At 45.4% G+C, this 19,416-nt stretch overlaps 1 protein-coding gene across 1 annotated transcript in view; it reads left to right on the forward strand.

Annotated features, from left to right (window-relative positions):
* The window catches only part of LOC147894764 (uncharacterized), a 92,552-nt gene that overhangs the window by 35,238 nt on the left and 37,898 nt on the right, over window positions 1-19,416 (forward strand). Inside the window, exons 6-9 of the mRNA XM_087385233.1 lie at window positions 1,271-1,352; window positions 5,057-5,125; window positions 5,200-5,370; window positions 5,591-5,656. Of these exons, the coding sequence (XP_087241359.1) occupies window positions 1,271-1,352; window positions 5,057-5,125; window positions 5,200-5,370; window positions 5,591-5,656 (388 nt within the window). The remainder of the gene's footprint in view (window positions 1-1,270; window positions 1,353-5,056; window positions 5,126-5,199; window positions 5,371-5,590; window positions 5,657-19,416) is intronic.

The raw sequence follows: 19,416 nt of genomic DNA on the forward strand, positions 1-19,416 counted from the left end.
GCTGTACGGAATCCGTACAGACGTGTTCAGCTACCTCCAGTAGGTGCTCGGAGTTGTCTTTTGCTGTGCTGAATCTTTGTGCACATGTTTTTGGCTGCGTGGAGCTGTTCTGGACCAGTGCAGGCTGCAGGAGGAACTTTCCCTGTTGCTTTTGGCACCTTCTCTTAGGAGAACTCAGGCACAGATCCCGAGGCAATCATTTCGGGGCAGATCTGTGAACCATCTTTCCTCTATAGCTCTTTCTTGTTCACCCTCCGCTCTCTACCTTCATTTCTCTCTTCTCCTGATTGTTGGAAGACACCTGCATCCTGCGGGGAGCTTGGACAGAGGATAGGTGCGAGGAAGGAGCTCGCCCCTCTGCCACAGACAGCGGGAGTTGGTTCCAGGTTCGGTTTTTCCTTGTTCTTTCTTGCTTTGCAGCTTTCTGCGGTGCATGCGTGTTGTGTGCAATCCTTTCAGGACTCCAACAGGTTCTAAGAAGCACCCAAAGGCAAGGGTGATCCTGTGGAAGGCCTAAGGACGGTGTGGATGCATGTGATAGCCTTGAGGCTGCCTTGAGCTCAGTTTGCTAGTGGTTTGGCTGCCTGAATGCCTCTAAGTTGTGTCAGATCAGAAGTGAATGCCTGAGTATGCCTTGCCAGTGGGAATTCTAGTGGTGCACTGGGATTAGATGCCTTGAAGACAAGTAGAGGATTTGCAGAGAGGAACAGTGTAAGGTTGAACCCTTGTTGTATGTACCAAGTTCATTCCTAAAGAAATAAATAAATACCGGAAGGGTGCCAAGTGTTTGGGGCGAGTGTGGTGTCCTGTACTTGGTTTCATTGAGCAGGGGCATTCTAGCCTCCATCCAGTTATTTCTCAAGTTGTTTCTAAGTGGTATTGTTTAAAGTTAGTGGTTGGAAATGATGCAATGTGGCTGTGAATAATGAATATGCAATGCAAGTTATGGTCTACTGCCCTTTAGGAAACTGAAGGCCGGTTACATGTGCATGACTTCCAAGCTATCAGGCTGGTTCATATTCATATCTAGGTTAAACTTATTTTCACCATTGGCATTTTCAAGATACATTTTCATTGAAACTTTTTGTAACCGTTTTGGTTGTCTTTGTCTTGTTTTTCCAAGTCAGTCAGTCCTTGCATTTCCCAAACGTTGTTAAATGATTAAAATGACGGTCATGAGTATGTATCTCTTACTTGCATCTGCAGGGCTAACATTGTTAAGCGATTGTAATGACAGTCATGAGTACCTATCTCTTGTTTGTATTTGCAGGGCTGATATTTGGTCTTTTGGGATTACAGCCTTAGAACTTGCACATGGTCATGCCCCCTTTTCAAAGTACCCTCCAATGAAGGTTAGTGTGGTGATCCTTGAATGGCAAAGTGTTGTTTATTATTCATGTAATTTTAACTTTTCACAAAGTTAATCTTTATGCAACTTTTTAGTGTTTTATAATGTCTATAACATTTTAATCTCTTTTTCTACTCTGTGTTTGCAATGAAGCTTTGAGTTTGCTATATGCATGTGTCTTAGCCAGATCATAACAGCAGTGCAAACTTGATAGGACCTATTCCCTTCTAGACCTCCATCGAGATGTCACTCTACTTAGGATTACTCTTCTCAACCTCGTGACTCCACCCACTAGGGTCTACTCCGACCCATAGGTGAGTCCCCAGCTAATTGGAGTTAAGCTAGGTGTGTAACATTCTTCCCTGCTTCAAGTGTTTATGTCCTTCCTCGCAAATGAATACTTTTCTTTGAGTCAGCAACTCTCTCCACTCCATCTTCATCTGCATTTGATATAAAACTCAGTAATAATCCTATTCCTGAGTTGTTCTGTCTTTTATCTAGAACTTTTCATGTATTCTATAGGTCAACTCTGCCTAAGGCAATCAGTGATTCAGGTTTGAATCCATACATAATCATAAATGTACTGTACTGTGTAGCCAAATGCTTAGCACTATTGTAGGCAAATTCCATCATTTGGGAGGCACGTCTCCAAAGTGATGGTTTCTTGGAGACATGCTGCCGTAACTTGATTCACCCTCTCCGATTGCCCATAAGTCTGTGGATGATCAGCCCATGGCTAATTTGGTGTGCACACATTAGCCTAAGGTTTCATTCGAAGCATCTAGAGTGTTTTGGAATGCTTTGAATCGTGAGGTGTACTTTTTTGTTCTTTTTTGGGTTTTTGGTGGTTTCGTGATGATGCAGCTGTCACGTGCAACTCCTTTGCATAGGCCTTGGCATTCGTTCTGCTCTTGGGTTTGCTTGAGCTCTGGAGTCTTGGATCTCTCACAACTCTGTCAGCTCCTTACGTTTCTCAGCCCTTAGTCAGCCCTCTCTCAACCCCTTTCCCTCTCTCTACTCTCACTTACTGCTCTCTTAGCTCTTCTCATCCCTGAATCTTCCTCACCCCTAAAGTTCAGCCCCCTTTCATTCTCAGCCCTCCTCTCGAGTCTCAGCCCCCTCTTATCCCCTTTCTCAGCCCCTTAATCATTTTCCAAATGCCATGCAAATATTTTCTCTCCCCTTCCCCTTTTTTTTAAACTTTAGAAAAACTAAAATTTGGGATCTCGCACCTAAAATTTCAGGAATGAAATTCTTGGAAGCTCGCACCTAACGTGCGTCGACGTTATGCACCTAAAGACTTGTACAACCATGAATCAGCTGAGCTCGAACAAAGTAGTTTCCGATTTCTTGAAGCTGTTTCCAGAAGTGTCCAGTATACTTCGAGTCTTAGCTACTAACTATGTCACTAGGCAATCATAAAATCAAAAAAATTATTCTATATGTCTTTAGAAACCCAATAGAGCTGCTTATGCTTGGGCACTGATGATGACATAAGTGTCTACATTTTTTTTTTGGTTTTTTTTTTTGGTTATCTCATTTTTCTTCTCTTTCGTTTTCTCTTTTACTTTCTTTGTAGAATTTTGGTCACAACAAAAATCTGAATTTGTACGATTGGATATATTTACTCTTACAAAGGTATATATAAACCATGTAAGTTTGGTAAGTGGATCTATTACAACCTAAACTGCATCATGCCCTCTGCTTGTCCGGGGTAACCTTGTGACACAATCCATAAATACTTTCCCACTTAGCATCGGGAATCTGTACAGGATATAACATGCCTCCAATCTTAAAGCATTCCACTTTGTTTAAATCTTTTTCATATCAGGTATAAAAACTTTACCTGTGCAGAATAACAATCCATTACGGATTCTATATTGATTTTAAACCTCATTCTCAAAGGCAAGATTCTCATTTTCCTGAGAATCCATGTATATATAGAGCTTCCATCTTGGACTTCCTGCCAAATCCAACTGAAAGCATTGGCCTTCAAGAGAATGGTAGAAATTAGTTCCTATTTCAAGAAATTATAGCACATTTTCTGACTACCTTTATGTATGTAATTTGGAAGTGAAACTCTTGCATCAACTCTAGCCATCTAGCCTGTCTGTCTATGAAGGAGGCTCCTCCTCTCTGCCATGTGCCTCTATGTAGACTTCAATAGCTGCTCAAGGATGAGCATTCCTGCAAAGATATGCTCTGACGGTGTATTGCAGACAAAGCTCCCTTTGCCGCACCCCTTATGCTCTCCCTACTTTGAGTAGTTCTGCACCTAGGTGTACTGCAGACATCTGGACTTATGCTCCTACAACGACACTCCATGTATGTGGTACTGTTGATGTAGATCCATAGGCTCACCTCTGCACTTCTGCTCCTTAGCAGGTTGGAGTGTCCAGAGAAGTGCTTAGTTCTGCAAATCTGTGAATGGTTTGAATGCTGCCAAGCGAGACCTTTATATAGGGGCTGACCTGCACTCTGCAGGCTGACCCAGAACAGCCAATCTGGAGCAGGCCGACCTGCTCCAATCTTTCTGCTGACCTGGGGCCAGGCCTATAAAATGGCCCCAGCCCCCTGTTGTCTGCTGCTTCTGTTTTGCTGGTCTGCACCAGCCCCAAGGCCCCATGAATGGCCACATGGCTTGGTCTGTTCCAGTCTATGAAGGCATATTTTGGTGGCCCTGGCTCTTTGGCCTGCCCTAGATAAACTCTCAACAAGATCTGATCTGGTGCCTTTGTAGCAGCCATGTTGCTGCCCACATGTCAGCCTCATCCCCCCTACAGGTTCCTCTACCCACATTCCTATGTAGGTGTCAAGCTCGTGAGCTCTCCATTTCGGGGATCACAGGTGGGGCATTGACCCTATACCTCTAACATGTTCAAGCACTTGAGAAAAGTTGCATAAAGTTGGCTTTTACTTTATGTTGCTTGCATTATTGGTTCTCAGGCCAAGGGAAAACTTGTTTACAGGTACTGTTAGATTACATCGTCTAGCAGGCATCAGCTTGTTGGGTCAGTACATTTTTATTAGCTTAAAACAATTCAGGGCAAGTGAATTTTGTGGACGATTTGTGCAATTTCTGAGAGTGATAGTTTGTGTAGAGGAGCTTTGTCTCAAGCAGACAAGCTTGATGGCACCAATCACTCCATGTGGAGTTTCATTGTTAAAAACCTTCTGGTTGCCAAAAGATCATGGGGACTTGTAAGTGGGGATGGTTTGCTAGTAGATCAAAAGGGGAAATATATCCTACACTTTGAGACTTTGGCTCCCTTTTGTTGGAATGTGGTAGATGGTTTCAGCTTTTCTAAAGCATTGGGTTGTACTTATTCATGTGTTGCTGGCTATCTTATGCAATCCATAGTGTCAATATTGATGAAGTTGACTTGTCAAGATTTTTTCATTTGAAAGCATCTGCGGGAGTTAGATGCATTGCATGTTTGTGTTATGATGAGCTTTACATACAACAAGCATTAAGGAGGTTGGTATGCAGTCTATCTACTTTTTTGATAATTGCTTTATTGTCTTTGATCTTGGGTAATGTATTTTTTTTGCTAGATCATAGGGAAGGTTTTCCATTTTCCTATACTTGAGAAAATCGGATTTACAAATAGGAAAAGCGTTATTGGATTCTCTGGCTAGCCTTGGAAAGTGACTTAGGATTTATATGTTGGATGGAACCCTTAAGGTTGTTCTCTTTTGGTGATGCAGGTCTTACTGATGACTCTGCAAAATGCACCACCAGGCCTTGATTATGAAAGAGATAAAAGATTTTCAAAGGTAGTGTGTTGACTAATCTTGTTCAAAAAGCAAATCTGTGGCAATGAATTCGTCTCATAAAGGTACGCTTGTAGTCTTTTAAGGAGATGATCGCTATGTGCCTGGTCAAGGATCCTACCAAGCGGCCAACTGCAGAAAAACTCACGAGGCACTCGTTCTTCAAACATGCTCGTTCATCTGACTACATTGTTCGCTCCATTCTTGATGGCTTGGGACCTCTCGGTCAAAGATTTAGGGATTTGAAGGTTAGACTGCTCAATGACATGCTTTTATACCTCTTGAACCACAAAGATTGCAGGAGGGAGTTATCTGAAGACTATTTTTATATTTTTTGATCCCAAACCTTTTAAAATGTCTAGAAGGGGTTTCTGTGTTGGCTTTGTGGAGATGCACTAGAAAGGTTGATGGATGGTAAACTAGAAACTACCATGAGCCTTTGACACATTTCAGCTATCTCTGTATCAGGTGAAGGATGCTGAGAGACTTGCCCAAAAAAAGATGCCATTTGGTGAAAAGGAAGAGAGGTCTCAGGTAGTTGATCCATAAGCCTCTCTTGCTTATTTTTATGACATTTGTGCATGATTTGCGTTGGTGTATAGTGAACACGTAAGCAGAAATTTTTTGATTCACTAGTTTTATGCTATATTTGTTTCATGTTGATTATATCATGTGCGACTACTTTACTTGTGTAATCAATGTTAATGCATGGATTGCTGTTAAAGATTGCTTTGTCTGGGCATAGAGCACTGAAGTGCTTGCGCACCTTTGCCCTTGCCTTCTTTTCCTTCCTTTGTGGCTACGAAGGCAACATGAATTTGAGATGGACATAGTTATGAATGGGCTAGTCCATGGTTTGGATTACTTGAGTTCCAGCAAGATGACAAAGGAGTTCAAGATTATGCTGGTTGGTACAATGAGCTACTTATGCAAAGCCAATGGCTTGGTAACATGAAGAATTCATGGTTTCTTCCCATGTATTGAAGGATACTATATGATTTTTATACTCAAGGAGAGTCTAAAGTCTTTGAATGATGGTGGGTTTGACATTGGCATGCCATGTGCGTAAGTACTTTGAGCCACCCATGGCAAGACCCTCTTCCTCTTACAGGAGTAAGTTTGTTTTGTGGACAATAGGCCAGACAAAATGGAAGGCAAGCATATGGGTCTTTTGAGAGGCATAGGGCAGCCACTTAGGAATAGCCTGCTCTCAGTTTATGGGACAACGGCACAAGGCACAAAGGAACGACAGGTTTTTTGGTTGAGGATTGTCATGAGCTGTCCCAAAAAAAAGAGGAGGTTATTTTTATCAAACTAAACCTGTATTGTTAAGAGTCCTTTCTTTAAGACGAATCATCTTAATCCACATATTGGCCAGTTTGAGGTTTCAGATGAAGGGAACACTTTGGTCATGAATGGATCCACTCTTAACCTTTTGCACGCAGGATTGGTAAAGATACTCGAGATAAGAAGTATTTTTTCGGACTATGAGGTAGGCAGCAAGCAAAGAACCAAGAAGTGCAGAATGTATTGGTTTGAGTGTAACATGCAATGGTTATCTGATTGTGTAATTCATAGCAAGACCTTCTTTAAAACTTTAGCGAGGAATGAGCGTTGTTTACCATAGAGAGAGAAAGGATATGAGGGTAGAGAGAGTGTAGAGTCGACAACCCATTGGGTCCCTATACCCACTGAGGCCCCCCTCCCCCAATTAGGGGAGAATTTGCTTTATACTTGGAGAACTGAGAAATACAAAGAACACTCTTCAAGAGAGCACGGAACGCGCTTCTGAAGAGCTCACTGTGCACACGTATAGCAGACCCAAAGACCTGAGAGGCAACGCCGACCAGTACCGAGACCTTGATGCTTTCCACACTGACGATGTAGGATGCTTCTGCAAGGCAAGGGAGTGGCTTGTGCTGTCTACTGGAATGCAGGGTTACTGCGTGAGTGAGAGAGTGAAAACTAGAAGTGATAGATCCTATGAGAGTACTGAGAGATGACTGAAATATAGAGCTGAGAGTGAGCTGTGTAAATTGTAAAAGAGAGCTGAGAAAGCTGAGGAAACAGTGTCCAGACCTCTCTCTGTTTGCTGGTCCAAACCTCCGACTGTTGTGCTGCGTGGACACCTTCAGATCAGGCTGAACTGATGGCCAAGGGACTGAGGCTAGAGCAGGGCCAGATATGAGGATCTCAGGGGCTGCACAGGAGGCTGAAGTGGAGCTGTAGGAGAGCTGAAGGCAGGAGCAAACTGAATGAGAAAACATGGCAGCCAAGGGGCCCTTTTATAGGGCTGGACTGAGCCATATCGGCATCTTTGGCCAATAGAAATAGCGCTCTAACTTCTCCAAAGTCCCGTTGATACCTCTGTGACCACCGGTAAGGGCGTCATGGACATCATGAAGAAGCAACTGTCGTTTGTCTTTGAGTACACATAACCTTTTCTTATAGAAAAGCCAACCGTCTTTTAATGAGTAATGGCTTGGAGCAAGCGTTGTGGCTAACTGAAACTGCGTGCCAAACTCTGCTGACTCCGCGTACTGTGCCTTCATGCTATGAAGATCCTTTCCTTTGATTTCGAGCACAGTGGCCTACTCAATAGTCTGGATGGAACCTTTCCGACTGAGAGCGTCTGCAACAGGGTTGTTTTTGCCGGGAACGTACTCGATCATTCCTCCAAACTATTGGAATATATGACTCCACCGTCGTTGCCAATCACTCCATTGCGTACTAGGCATTGCCTGAAGCCACTTAAGGGCTTGGTGATCTGTCTTCACCGTGAAAGTCCGTTCGTATAGGAAAGGCTTCCAATGTTTTAATGCCTTGATGACACCGAGGAGCTCTCTATCATACACTGAATAGTTATTTTCGGCATTGTTACGCTTTCTGCTGTAGTATGCCACGGGCCTATCTTCTTGCTGTAAAATTGCCCCTATGGCGACATTGCTAGCGTCTGTGATTACCAGAAATGGATCATCCCAAGAGGCGATCTTCATAACTGGTGCCGTCGTGGCCAACCGTTGCAAGTCGTGGAAGGCCTGCAAAGCTTTGCCTGTGACTTGAACTTTTTGTCTGCGTGTCTTTATCCCCTTGAGTAAATTTGTAAGAGGGGCTGCGTATGTTGAGAAACCCTCCATGTGCGAGATGTATGCTTGGCACAAACCCACAAAGGAGCGGATCTCCTGGGCCGTCGTGGGGACAGCCCAATTTGTGATAGCTTGGATCTTCTCAGGGTCGAATCGAATTCCTTGAGCACTAATGATGTAGCCCAAATACTGAATTTTCAGCAATCTGATATAGCTGGTTATCATCGTAATAACTGTAGGGCACATCACACATCCTTAATACGCTGCTCGGTTGTCGCGGAAAAGATAAGGATATCGTCGAGAAAGATGAACAGGCACGTCCCAATACTTTGCGAATACCCGGGACATCATCTTGTTGAATGTTGGTGGTGTGTTCTTCAGACCAAAGGGCATGACGACGAACTCGTAATGAGCTCGCTCAGTTTGGAAAGCTGTCTTTAAGATGTCAGCTTCAAAAATCCGGACTTAATGGTAGTCACTCTTGAGGTTAATCTTTGAAAAAAATCTTGCATCATAGAGTCTTTCCAAGATGTACTCAATGCGGGGCATAGGAAACTTGTTGCTTACTGTAAGCTTGTTGAGTGCTCTGTAGTCGACACATAGTCGTGCGGACTTATCCTTCTTTGCTACAAATAGAATGGGTACAACAAGAGGCGAAGAAGAAGGTCTAATAAACCCTGTGCGTAGTAATTGAGACAATTGCTGCTCTAACTCCCCCTCCATAGACTTTGAAAGTTGATAAGGGAACTTACTTGGAGGTGTCGAGTCCGGAAATAGATCGATGCGATGGTCTTCCGGTCGCTTGGGAGGTAGCTGAGGTGGCAGATCGTGCCGGAGCATGATGTCTTTGAACTCTTGGAGTAGATCCACCATTGCTTGTCCCATCGGAGGAGCGACTTGAACTGCCGTGATTTGGCAGTGGACATAGACAAGTGCACACATGGCACCCTTGCGGGCGGCGCGACTTGCTTGAATATGAGAGATTAATGGAATCCCTGGTATGCTTCGATCACCGCGTATCATGGCGGGCTCATGTAAACCTTCCACAATCATGAAGGTGCCTTGCCGCCAATCAGGCGTCGGAACATGCTCACGGAACCACTGAATCCCGAGAATCATGTCGCATCCCATCAAAGAAGTAATATAAAATCCCGCGTAAACATGGCCTTCTGAACTGAAAAAGTGAATTGGATGGCCTTATGTGTGATGTGTATGCGCAAGCCGAGGGTGAACCTGTCCACTGCAAGCTTGTGAGGCACCAAGGTGCACCCCATTGTCTTGGCAAGCTGAGGGGAGATGGCATCTTCTGAACTCCCCATATCGAACATGACAATAAACTGATGCCCGTTAGCTGTGCCGTACGCTCGAATGAGCATCTTTTTTTGATATGAGAAGTCGTGCTCCTTCTTACCTTGAAAGGCCACTGTGGGAATGGCGTTCAAAGCAGGGAAGACGACATTCGTAGTTGAGGATGGAGGCGGGGTTGGAAGAGCCAATACATTGGCGACGGACGAAGTAGGTGCTTTCGCAGCCTTTTCGGCAATCCACTTCGGACAATCCTTCTTGCCATGCCCAACGATGTGGTGGCAATGAAAGCAGCGATGTTCTTGGTGGAACCGCTTCTGCTCGTCGAGTTGTAGATAGCCTCCCATAATACCCACTTTAGCCTTCTCATTCGGAGTCATCTTTGGCTTGGACTCCTTCTTTTAACTAGAAGCCTGGCCGTCTTTCTTTTGGAACTGGTTGTCCTTCTTTTGAGCCTTACCCGTTGTGTTGTTTGACTGCTCTGGGGCATTGGAATCTTTTTGGACCTGCTTGGGCTTTCCCCCGTTCAGCATCATCTCCAAATTTTGTGCGAGAGTCAGTGCCCGCTTGTAATCCGACGGGTCGAAGTTCTAAATGGTAAAACGTATGTTCGTGTCCAATCCTCGAATGAATTGCTTCATCTTGGCGCTTTCCATCACGCCCAACTGTTGTGTCAGTGTGATGACCTTGTTACTATATGTCAACACAGGCAAACCATCCTGGGAGAGACAAGCGAACTCATCCTGCAGGTTAAGTAGATATGAGGGTTGGAGAAAACGGGCTTTGAGGTCGGCCACAAACGTTGCCCAAATGAAATTCGTCTTAAACGTGTTTGGGTCAGTATGCTTACTAGCCCAATGCTGCCACGAAGTCACCGCCTCACCTGTAAGATGAGGGGCTACAAGGTGGACTTTATCTTGCTCATCTTGAATCCGTGCTAACGGAAAATGAGCTACAAACTGATGAATAAATTATAAAATTGTTGAATGGTCACACTTACCATCATACTTAACAAAATTTGGAGTGGACCGAGTGAGTGGTGTTACCTTTGTTGATGGCGAAGCTGTGGCGGAGACGGCTGCTGCGCTCAAACTTGCCTGCATAGCAGCTAACATCCGTCTGTGTTGGAGAAGCATCGCCTCTCGGTCTAGCTTTTGTTGCCTCTCTGCCTAGGCGAGCTCTGCGCGTCGCAGTGCCTCCTCATTTTTGTGTTCCTCACGCATCATCAAGAGCAATTTTTCAAAATCTGTGGTTCCTCTTTCTTCCAGCTGCTTTTTTGCTTCTTTTTCCTCCAGAGGTTGTTTTGGCTGGTCCAGCTGTCTTCTGCTTTCTTTCAGCTGGGATGAATGTTCTTCGAGTTCCTGCAGCAGGACTCGATTCTGCTCTAGAAGGTTCGCCATCACTTCTTGAGCATTTGGCGGAAGCGTATCTTGTTGGTAGTCTTTCTCCTCTTCAAAATCTTCGCGGTTGAAATCTTTTCCTGACCCTTCCATGGCGCTTGATTGTGTGTCCTTTCTGGATCTCAACACAACCATACACTCACGGTAGTCAAGCTGGATACAGACCGAATTTCTAATACCAATGTAACATGCAACGGTTATCTGAGCGTGTAATTCACAGCAAGACCTTCTTTAAACCTTTAACGAGGAATGAGCGTTGTTTACCATAGAGAGAGATAGGAGAGGGTAGAGAGAGAGTAGAGTCGACAACCGATTGGGTCCCTGTACCCACTGAGGGCCCCCTCCCTTAATCAGGGGAGAATTTGCTTTATACTTGGAGAACTGAGAAATACAAAGAACACTCTTCAAGAGAGCACGGAACGCGCTTTTGAAAAGCTCACTGTGCACACGTACAGCAGACCCAAAGACCTGAGAGGCAACACCGACCAGTACCGAGACCTTGATGCTGTCCACACTGACTATGTAGGACGCTTCTGCAAGGCAAGGGAGAGGCTTGTGCTGTCTACCGGAATGCAGGGTTACTACGTGAGTGAGAGAGTGAAAACTAGAAGTGATAGATCCTATGAGAGTACTGAGAGATGACTGAAATATAGAGCTGAGAGTGAGCTGTGTAAACTATAAATGAGAGCTGAGAAAGCTGAGGAAATAGTGTCCAAACCTCTTTCTGTTTGCTGGTCCAAACCTCTAACTGTTGTGCTGCGTGGACACCTTCAGATCAGGCTGAACTGATGGCCAAGGGACTGAGGCTAGAGCAGGGCCAGATATGAGGATCTCAGGGGCTGCACAGGAGGCTGAAGTGGAGCTGTAGGAGAGCTGAAGGCAGGAGCAAACTGAATGAGAAAACAGGGCAGCCAAGGGGCCCTTTTATAGGGCTGGGCTGAGCCAACCCAGTCTGTAAACAGCCGACTGAGTCGGTCTGTTTTACAGACTGGTTGGCCTACAACCAGCCTATAAAAAGCCCTCCCTGGCTCATTTGCTAGGGGAATTTTTGGGCAGCCTTTGCAGGCTGCCTTCCCTGCTTGCCTGTCCAGCCTTTGGGGACCCTAAAGGGACTCCTAACCTAGGCTAAGACCTAAACTATAAGATGGAAACACTTAACCTACTGTTCTCCAGTGGGTACTAGTGAACAAGAACTGACTTACTGACTTGACCTAAGGCTGAGAGACTGACCTACGTAGCTTGTGCCTGACTGTCCCTAGACAAGGGCTCACAAAGGGGTCACAGCATACGACAAAATCTCCTATCTGGGAACTATAATGCACTTGTCGATGTAGCCAGTGTGTCACCTTGCACCCAAGTGCAGGGGTGCATGTGACATTGAGAGTACCACTAGTTTGAGATTTCATGAGGTGTGACCTTTTGCATGTTTTAAAAGAGGGTGGGAGAGGTTGCTTGCTGAGGCCAATGCTCGCCGCACGCAGCGGGAGCTAAAACACCCTTGTATGTGTGCACCGCAATCACACCTCCTTGCTGCTCCTTCTGGACAGCCTGTTGTAAGGCAGTGCTTGCTCCCCGGTCCTTGACCTCCTTGCTGCTGTGAAGGTAGTCCAATGATGAGGCACAAATCTCCCTTGATTGTTGTCTTCCTTGCTGCTCCTGTGCACCACGATCAGCTCTTCTACCCCGGGTAGATCTGCCCCTTCGTGTGCTCTTGGAATGTGTGAAGACTTGAGAACTCCTCTTGCTGCGATCATCCTCTTCTTAGCATGCAACAGATGGCTGTCCTGTTGACTGAAGTGCCTAAAGAGTGAACTTAAGAATGAGCCCCAGAAGGGCTCCTTTTCTAGGCTGGATCTCTGGCCCTAATGCCTGATTGATCTGGACCTACCAGCCGACGTAGTTTGTAAACCCTACAGACTTGTTAGAAATCGACCAACACAGGGTACACACAGTGTAAGACTGATAGAATAGCCCAGGAGCACACACAATGTGATGGTGTGGGTGGAATCACAAACTTCTTTTCTTAATGTGCTTCACATAGATGTGTTGTGCAGACTAGCAAATAGACAATGATCCAAGCCAGATATAGAATCGACCAAAAGAATATGTTTTCGTCCAAAACTATAGACACAATACAATAGATAGATCCAGAGTCCCACCAGGATGTGGTCCTCTGATTTTACTAAAAGGTGCTTCTACTATCTGCCGGATAGTTCTAGATCTCTGAGCCCGTGTGCTCCACCTCGAGTGTATGTAGAATCTCTGTCCAAAGATCTCAGCACCTTGCTGCCCTAGTAGACAGCCTAGGCTTCAGCCCCAAGTGAACTCAGTCTGCAACAACTCTGGCCCTGCTTTGCCTCCTAGATGTAGTGTCACGGGGATGTGATGGCGGAGTGATTAAACTAACCACCATTGAATTTGGCCTTGGGGTGCCAGGCTAGGGGCATTAATTAATGTCCAAAGGGCACCTATGATTGAATGTGCAACAAGTGCAACTCCTAGTGCTATTAGCTTGGTCCTATTCTCTAGGGTCATTGGTTTTGTTCACTAGGGTCGTGTTTTAAAAATTGACCCGTGTTTAGAACTAGTGACCCTAGTAAATAGGACCTCTATGTCACGGGGATGTGATGGAGAAGTGATTAAACTAACCACCACTGAATTTGGCCTAGCGGTGCCAGGCCAGGGGCATTAATTAATGTCCAAAGGGTACCTATGACTGAATGTGCAACAAGTGCATCTCCTAGTGCTATTGGCCTGGTCCTATTCTCTAGGGTCATTGGTTTTGTTCACTAGGGTCATGTTTTAAAAATTGATGCACTAAGAGGTCCTATTTACTAGGGTCATTGGTTCTAAACACTAGGGTCATGACTTAAAAAGTGACCCCATAGGGGCATTAAAATCTCACGTCCAATTTGCCATGTGTCTTGGGGCTCTTTGCTTGACTTGTGGCGCTGGAAGCACCTGGAAGGTCTTGGAGCTCCACCCTATCCTACCCTGCTGTTCTAGGTCTTCATCCCTACCACAAGAGTCTTTTGGAAAAGGTGGCTGATTTTTGCAGCTCTCCCCTTACTGGCTGAAGACGTTTTTGGTGATTTCTCTGCGACAGATTTTCTCCTGTTGGTGTTCGATGATGTTGGCATGCTCCTGGGGCCTGGGCGTCCTCATTCTGGGCCTTTTTTGAAGATTTTCTCGACATTCTTCGCGACATAGTGCCTCCTTTTCCTTGTTTGAGGCCATAATCTTGGACGCCTATCTCCTCGCTTCTGCTTGGTGCTAGGCGCACTGAATTCTAAGGTTGCTGTGAGCTGGAATCCCCTCTTTGGTGGACGAATTCATGGCAGATTTGCTGCTGATTGCTGGACGACCTCTCTTGTGACCTTTTCTGGTGTTGGAAGGCAGTCAAGGACAGCTCCCTCTTGCCAGAGCCTACTATCTGCTGTTCGACCATCTTTTGAGGCTGTTTCGAGCTGAAACAGGCTAGATTTGCTGGCTGAATTCTCGCCTTCTTCTGCTGCTTTGTGCGACTGCTATTCTTGCTGAGTTTTGGAAGGTTGGATGCCCTGCCATTGGCCCGGGAGAGGACTGGGGCACTGGTTGTGATACTCTTCCTGGGGAAGCAGTGGCAAGCCGTGGACTCAGTGATGGCTTTGATTTGCGTGGATGCATTGCTTAGCATGTTGGGTTATTCTACTTGTGATATGCTTGGCTACTGAAGGGAACCAAGAGGATAGCACTGGGAGTTGGTCACGTGCACAACCACGGGTTGGCATTGTATTGGGTTGCACCTGTGGGTGAGTTCAAGAAGGGAGTCCCTTGTAATTGAACTAAACAGTGAATAAATAAATACCGCAAGGGGTGCCAAGTGTTGGGGCCAACAGGTGTCACTGTGTATGCTTATTGAGTAGGGGCATTCTAGCCTCCCTTGCTTTGTATGATTTAGTGATGGTATGCTGTGGAATTGTATGCTCTAAGTATTGTGTTTGGGCAATGGCAATGGAACATGGTGGTTGTATTTTGGTGTTGTGAGAAAGTAGAGTAAGATATACTGCCCTCTGCGAGTCAAAGGCCAGTTACATGTAGGCCGAAAGGTGAGCCTCTTGCTGCTCCTTCTGATCCCTGATCTGCTGGATGTTGTTATTGGTCATTGGTTTGATTCAGTGGGGTCATCCAGGGGGGCATAACAACTTGTCACGTGTCTGTGTGTGGAGCCCTTCCTTTCCTTTCCATGCTGTTTTGAGTCTTCTCCCCTATGAGAAGTTCCTCATTCTGAAGATGGCAGTTTTCTGCAGCCCCCCTCTTGCTGGCTGAAGTCGATTTTGGAGCTTTCTTTGCGACAGTTCTCCTCCCCTTGGTGCTCTCTGTTGCTCGCATGCTCCCTGGACCTGGACGCCTCCATTCTGGGCCATTTCTGGAGGTTTTTTTGACTTTCTTCGCGACAAAAGTCTTCCTTTCTTGCATCTGAGGCCATATTCTTGGGCGCCTCACTTCTAGTTCCTGTCTGAATGTAGTGTGAACACACTCAGGATTTGTCTTTGTCACTACCCTAGCTTTGTAGTTCATTGTGTCGCTGCAATTTCATTCTAGCTTGCCTCAGCTCCATTCTCTTGCGTTCTCTGGCTTCCTTTTTTAATATTGGTATCAGAGTAGCTTGCCCCTTGCTCCCACACCACTCCTTGCGCCTCCACGCCCTTTGGCTTCGATTTCATCGCGAAAACTTGCAGCCAGCTGGTTGCTTTTTATCTCAGTTAGCACCAGAAGCACTTGTCGAAGTGGGCGACTAGGAGGAATTGCGCCATATTTTTTGCAGGTTTTGGACTGTTTCAAGGCTGGTCGATCTGTTTTTTGCTGTTTTCAGCTGGTTTTTGGCTCCAAAATGCTAGTGAACAGAGATTGGCCATGGGTTGAGAGTTGAGGTTGCCAATGGAGAACACGTGATTAGTAGGTTATGTTGCCACAATGCATGGATCCGACTCTCTCATGACTATGATTTTGCAAGAGATCTCTTTGCCTTGGACATGGTCCCATTGACATTGTTCTAGGACGTGATTAGATGAAGTCTCTTGGGTAGTTTAGTGTTCATTTGAATGTCATGACTCTCCATTTTGCACACAAAGGAAAAGCAGTATGTTCTAGGGTGTGACAACCCCAAAGTTGCAGCTGGTTTCAATAAGGCAGCTGGCCAAGGTCCTCAAGAAAGAGATTTCTAGATATGAATTGCATGTGCTTTAAGGGAGCACCCTTTTAGTACACTTAGTGTGCACTTATCTCCAACACCCTCCTTAAGTGGACACTAGGAGTAAGACAGAAAGACAAGACTAGAAGACAGACATAAAGACTGATAGACTGAGAGACAAGATAGAAGACATGACAGACAAAAGATCCTGAGACACCCCTCCTCAAGTGATATCCTCATATGGGTCCACAAGGGTAGGGACAAGATGGATCTAAAACACAGTCAGATTGATAGACAAATAGACAGACAGACAAGACTAGATAGATAGAAGACTGATTGTAGACAAATAGAAATACCAAGACACTAGGACCCCTTGACCTACATCATCGGTGGTCAAGGTGGTAGACAAGACATAGAAATAATCAGAAAGCCCACTTCTCATCATGTGAGGAAGGAACAGCAAGATCAGCTGATGGAGATGTTGCAGCAACATGGGCTGAGGTAGATGCAGGAGCTGATGTAGAGGTTTTGGAGTAGCAGTCCCTCTCCTGGTGATTATCACGGCCACAAATGGTGCATGGATGAGCCTTGAAACAGTCCTTCTCCACATGATTAGTTTTGCCACAATGGGTGCAAGGCTTTCTTACCTTAGAACTTCCTTTCTTTGCTAAAAATGCAGTGTCAGTTACCTTTCGTTGTTGAGTTCCTTCTTCCTCTTGGAGAGCATTGATGATACCCTCAAGAGAAGGATTATTATGATACTTGAAGGTAGTGACAAGAGTAGCATAGGAGTCAAGTAAGCTTTTGAGAAGCACAGCAATAGCAATATCTTCGGAGATGGGAGACTTGACTGACGCAAGCTGAACCATAAGACTGCGAAGATAATTGACATGAGAGGCTATAGTAGCTCCTTCCTGCATATGTAGATCAAAGAATGAGATCATAAGTGCAATCTTAGAGTTTTTAGATCGGGCTCCAAAAAGAGTATCCAAAGTGATCCATGCTTGAGGAGCATACTGTATGTCGGAGATGTGATGAATGTAATCATCTCCAAGGCCGAGCAATATGATAGCATAGGCTTTGTCGTTCTTGGCAGCAACAACTTGCTCAGAAGGACCTTCGGGAGCATCACGGTGAACAATGTCCCAAAGGCCTTCTTTCATAAGATGGCACTTGATTTTGATCTGCCAAGTATGAAAGTTGGACCTATTGAATTTGTCGATAGATATGAGAGAATGAGAGGAAGATGCCATGTGGGAAGGTCTTACCTCTTGCTAGGATGCAAGGGCAGTGTCTATTTCCTTACAATATTGCAGAAATAAATAAGAGGAAGAGATCCCAGAAGCCGGTTCTCTCACCACTTTGTCAGGGCCATAGCATATGGCAGCCCATCGAAGCAGGAGGAACCAGCAAAAAAGGAGAGACTGTTCAGCAAACTGAAAGAGGAAAAGCTTGGTACCTTAATCCCGGGCAGAGGTAGAGGTGCAAAAGAATGCAGATCTCCGTGAAGATGGAGCTGGAGAAGTCGGAGAAGTCGGCCTGTGCAGGTACGGATTCCATATTGTCGTACGGATTGTACGGACAGCTGACGATGTACGGACGGCGAGCAGAGTACGGAGTACGGCCGACGTACGGATGACGTGCAGAGTACGGGCGTCGTACGGACGGCGGAGTACGGACGACGTATGGACGGCAGAGTACGGATGACGTACGAAATTTGGGCGACGTTGTACGGATAGCAGGGGTGGGTGCTAGACTGCGTAGATCTGTCGGTGGCAGCAGGTGTTGCGCAGATCTGGCGTAACAGCAGATCTGGTGCTCAGATCTGTGGCTGAGCTGCGTAGATCTGAAGCGCAGATCTAGCGCAGAGATTTGGAGCAGGAATACATGCAGCAGAGTCGCGCAGATCTGGAGCGCAATGGCGGGGCAGAAAGAGGGGCAGATCTGCAGCAGGGGAGAGAAGAGGCAGATCTGAGTGGGGGGGCAGATCTGTATCTGAGGACAGACTTGAGAAGAGAGAAGAGGGAGAAGAGGGATCAACCTAGCTCTGATACCATGTTGGAATATGGAAGCAAGAACTAAAACTAGAAACTAGAAATGAAATAACAAGACTGAAAGATTAGAAATACCTCGAGAAGAGTGTAGACAAGACATAAGCTAGACTGATAGTTTACAATGATGTGACCCATTGAATATATGGGCCAAAGTACAAGACATAAAGCAAGAGTGCTTATGGGATAATTGTAGAAGTGCTACATGGCACATACTCAAGACATAAAGACTAGACTTAGACTTTTGTAGACTAGGAAATAGTACACTTAGTGTGCACTTATCTCCAACATTCACTGCCTATCGATTGGCTGCTATCTTCACCCGTCATACGTTTACATCCTTCAGAGGACATGGGGCTTTGTAATTGGTTGTTTGATTCGGAACAGAGGTGTTTTTCAGAGGGTTTATGCCTTGTTGAGCCGAGCCAATGTTTATGCCTTGTTGAGCCGAGCATTGGCTGTTTTTGGGAGAAATTCTGAAATTGCAATACATATCCCAGCATGAGACTTTTCTGGCAGATTTGAGGTGCATCCTCAATCTTAGTATAGGCTTTTGGTAGTGATTTCTCTTGCTTGAGCAAAATGTTCACAGCACATGAACTTTGCTGAGATTTGTTTGCCTCTTTTTGTTTGCTCAAATGGCACAACAAAATCCGAATGATGTCTTTCCCAGGAGGATAAGTTGGATGGCACCAACTTCTGGAGTTTTATGGTGTGGAATCTTTTGTTTGCCAAGAATTTATGGGACTATGTCATAGGTGATGAAGCTTGTCTTGTTCAGATTGCACCAAGCATTCCTCCATAGGGAGGGGTAGATCGTGGTGATGGTGCATGATGGGGGCAACAAGGGCAACAACAAGGTGCTCCAGTTGGTCAAGCGTAAGCAACTACAGGTATCACTCCAGAGAAAAAGAGGTGGTCCAAGGCATTGCAATAATTTTTTGTTGAGAAGAGCATCATACATCAGTTTACGGTGAGGTGTACTCCTCAACAAAATGGGAAAGCTGAAAGGAAAAATGGGTCACTTTCGGAGATGGGGAGATGTATGCTAAAAGCAAAAGGGTTGCCTCACAAATTTTTGATGGAAGCTATTATGTGCTCGAATCATATTTTGAAGAGGTGTCCCATAAAGACACTTCAGGTCATGACACCTTATGAAGCATGTTTTGGTCGTAAGCCCGATGTGGGCTGTTTTGGAACATTCGGTCATGTAAAATATGTACATGTGCCTTAAGAATTGCGTGGCAAACTTGATGACAAGGCAGAAAAGTGCATATTT

This window comes from Dipteris shenzhenensis, chromosome 14, assembly GCF_047967505.1.
Source record: "Dipteris shenzhenensis isolate YYH24624 ecotype China chromosome 14, Dip_SZ_1.0, whole genome shotgun sequence".
NCBI lineage: Eukaryota > Viridiplantae > Streptophyta > Polypodiopsida > Gleicheniales > Dipteridaceae > Dipteris > Dipteris shenzhenensis.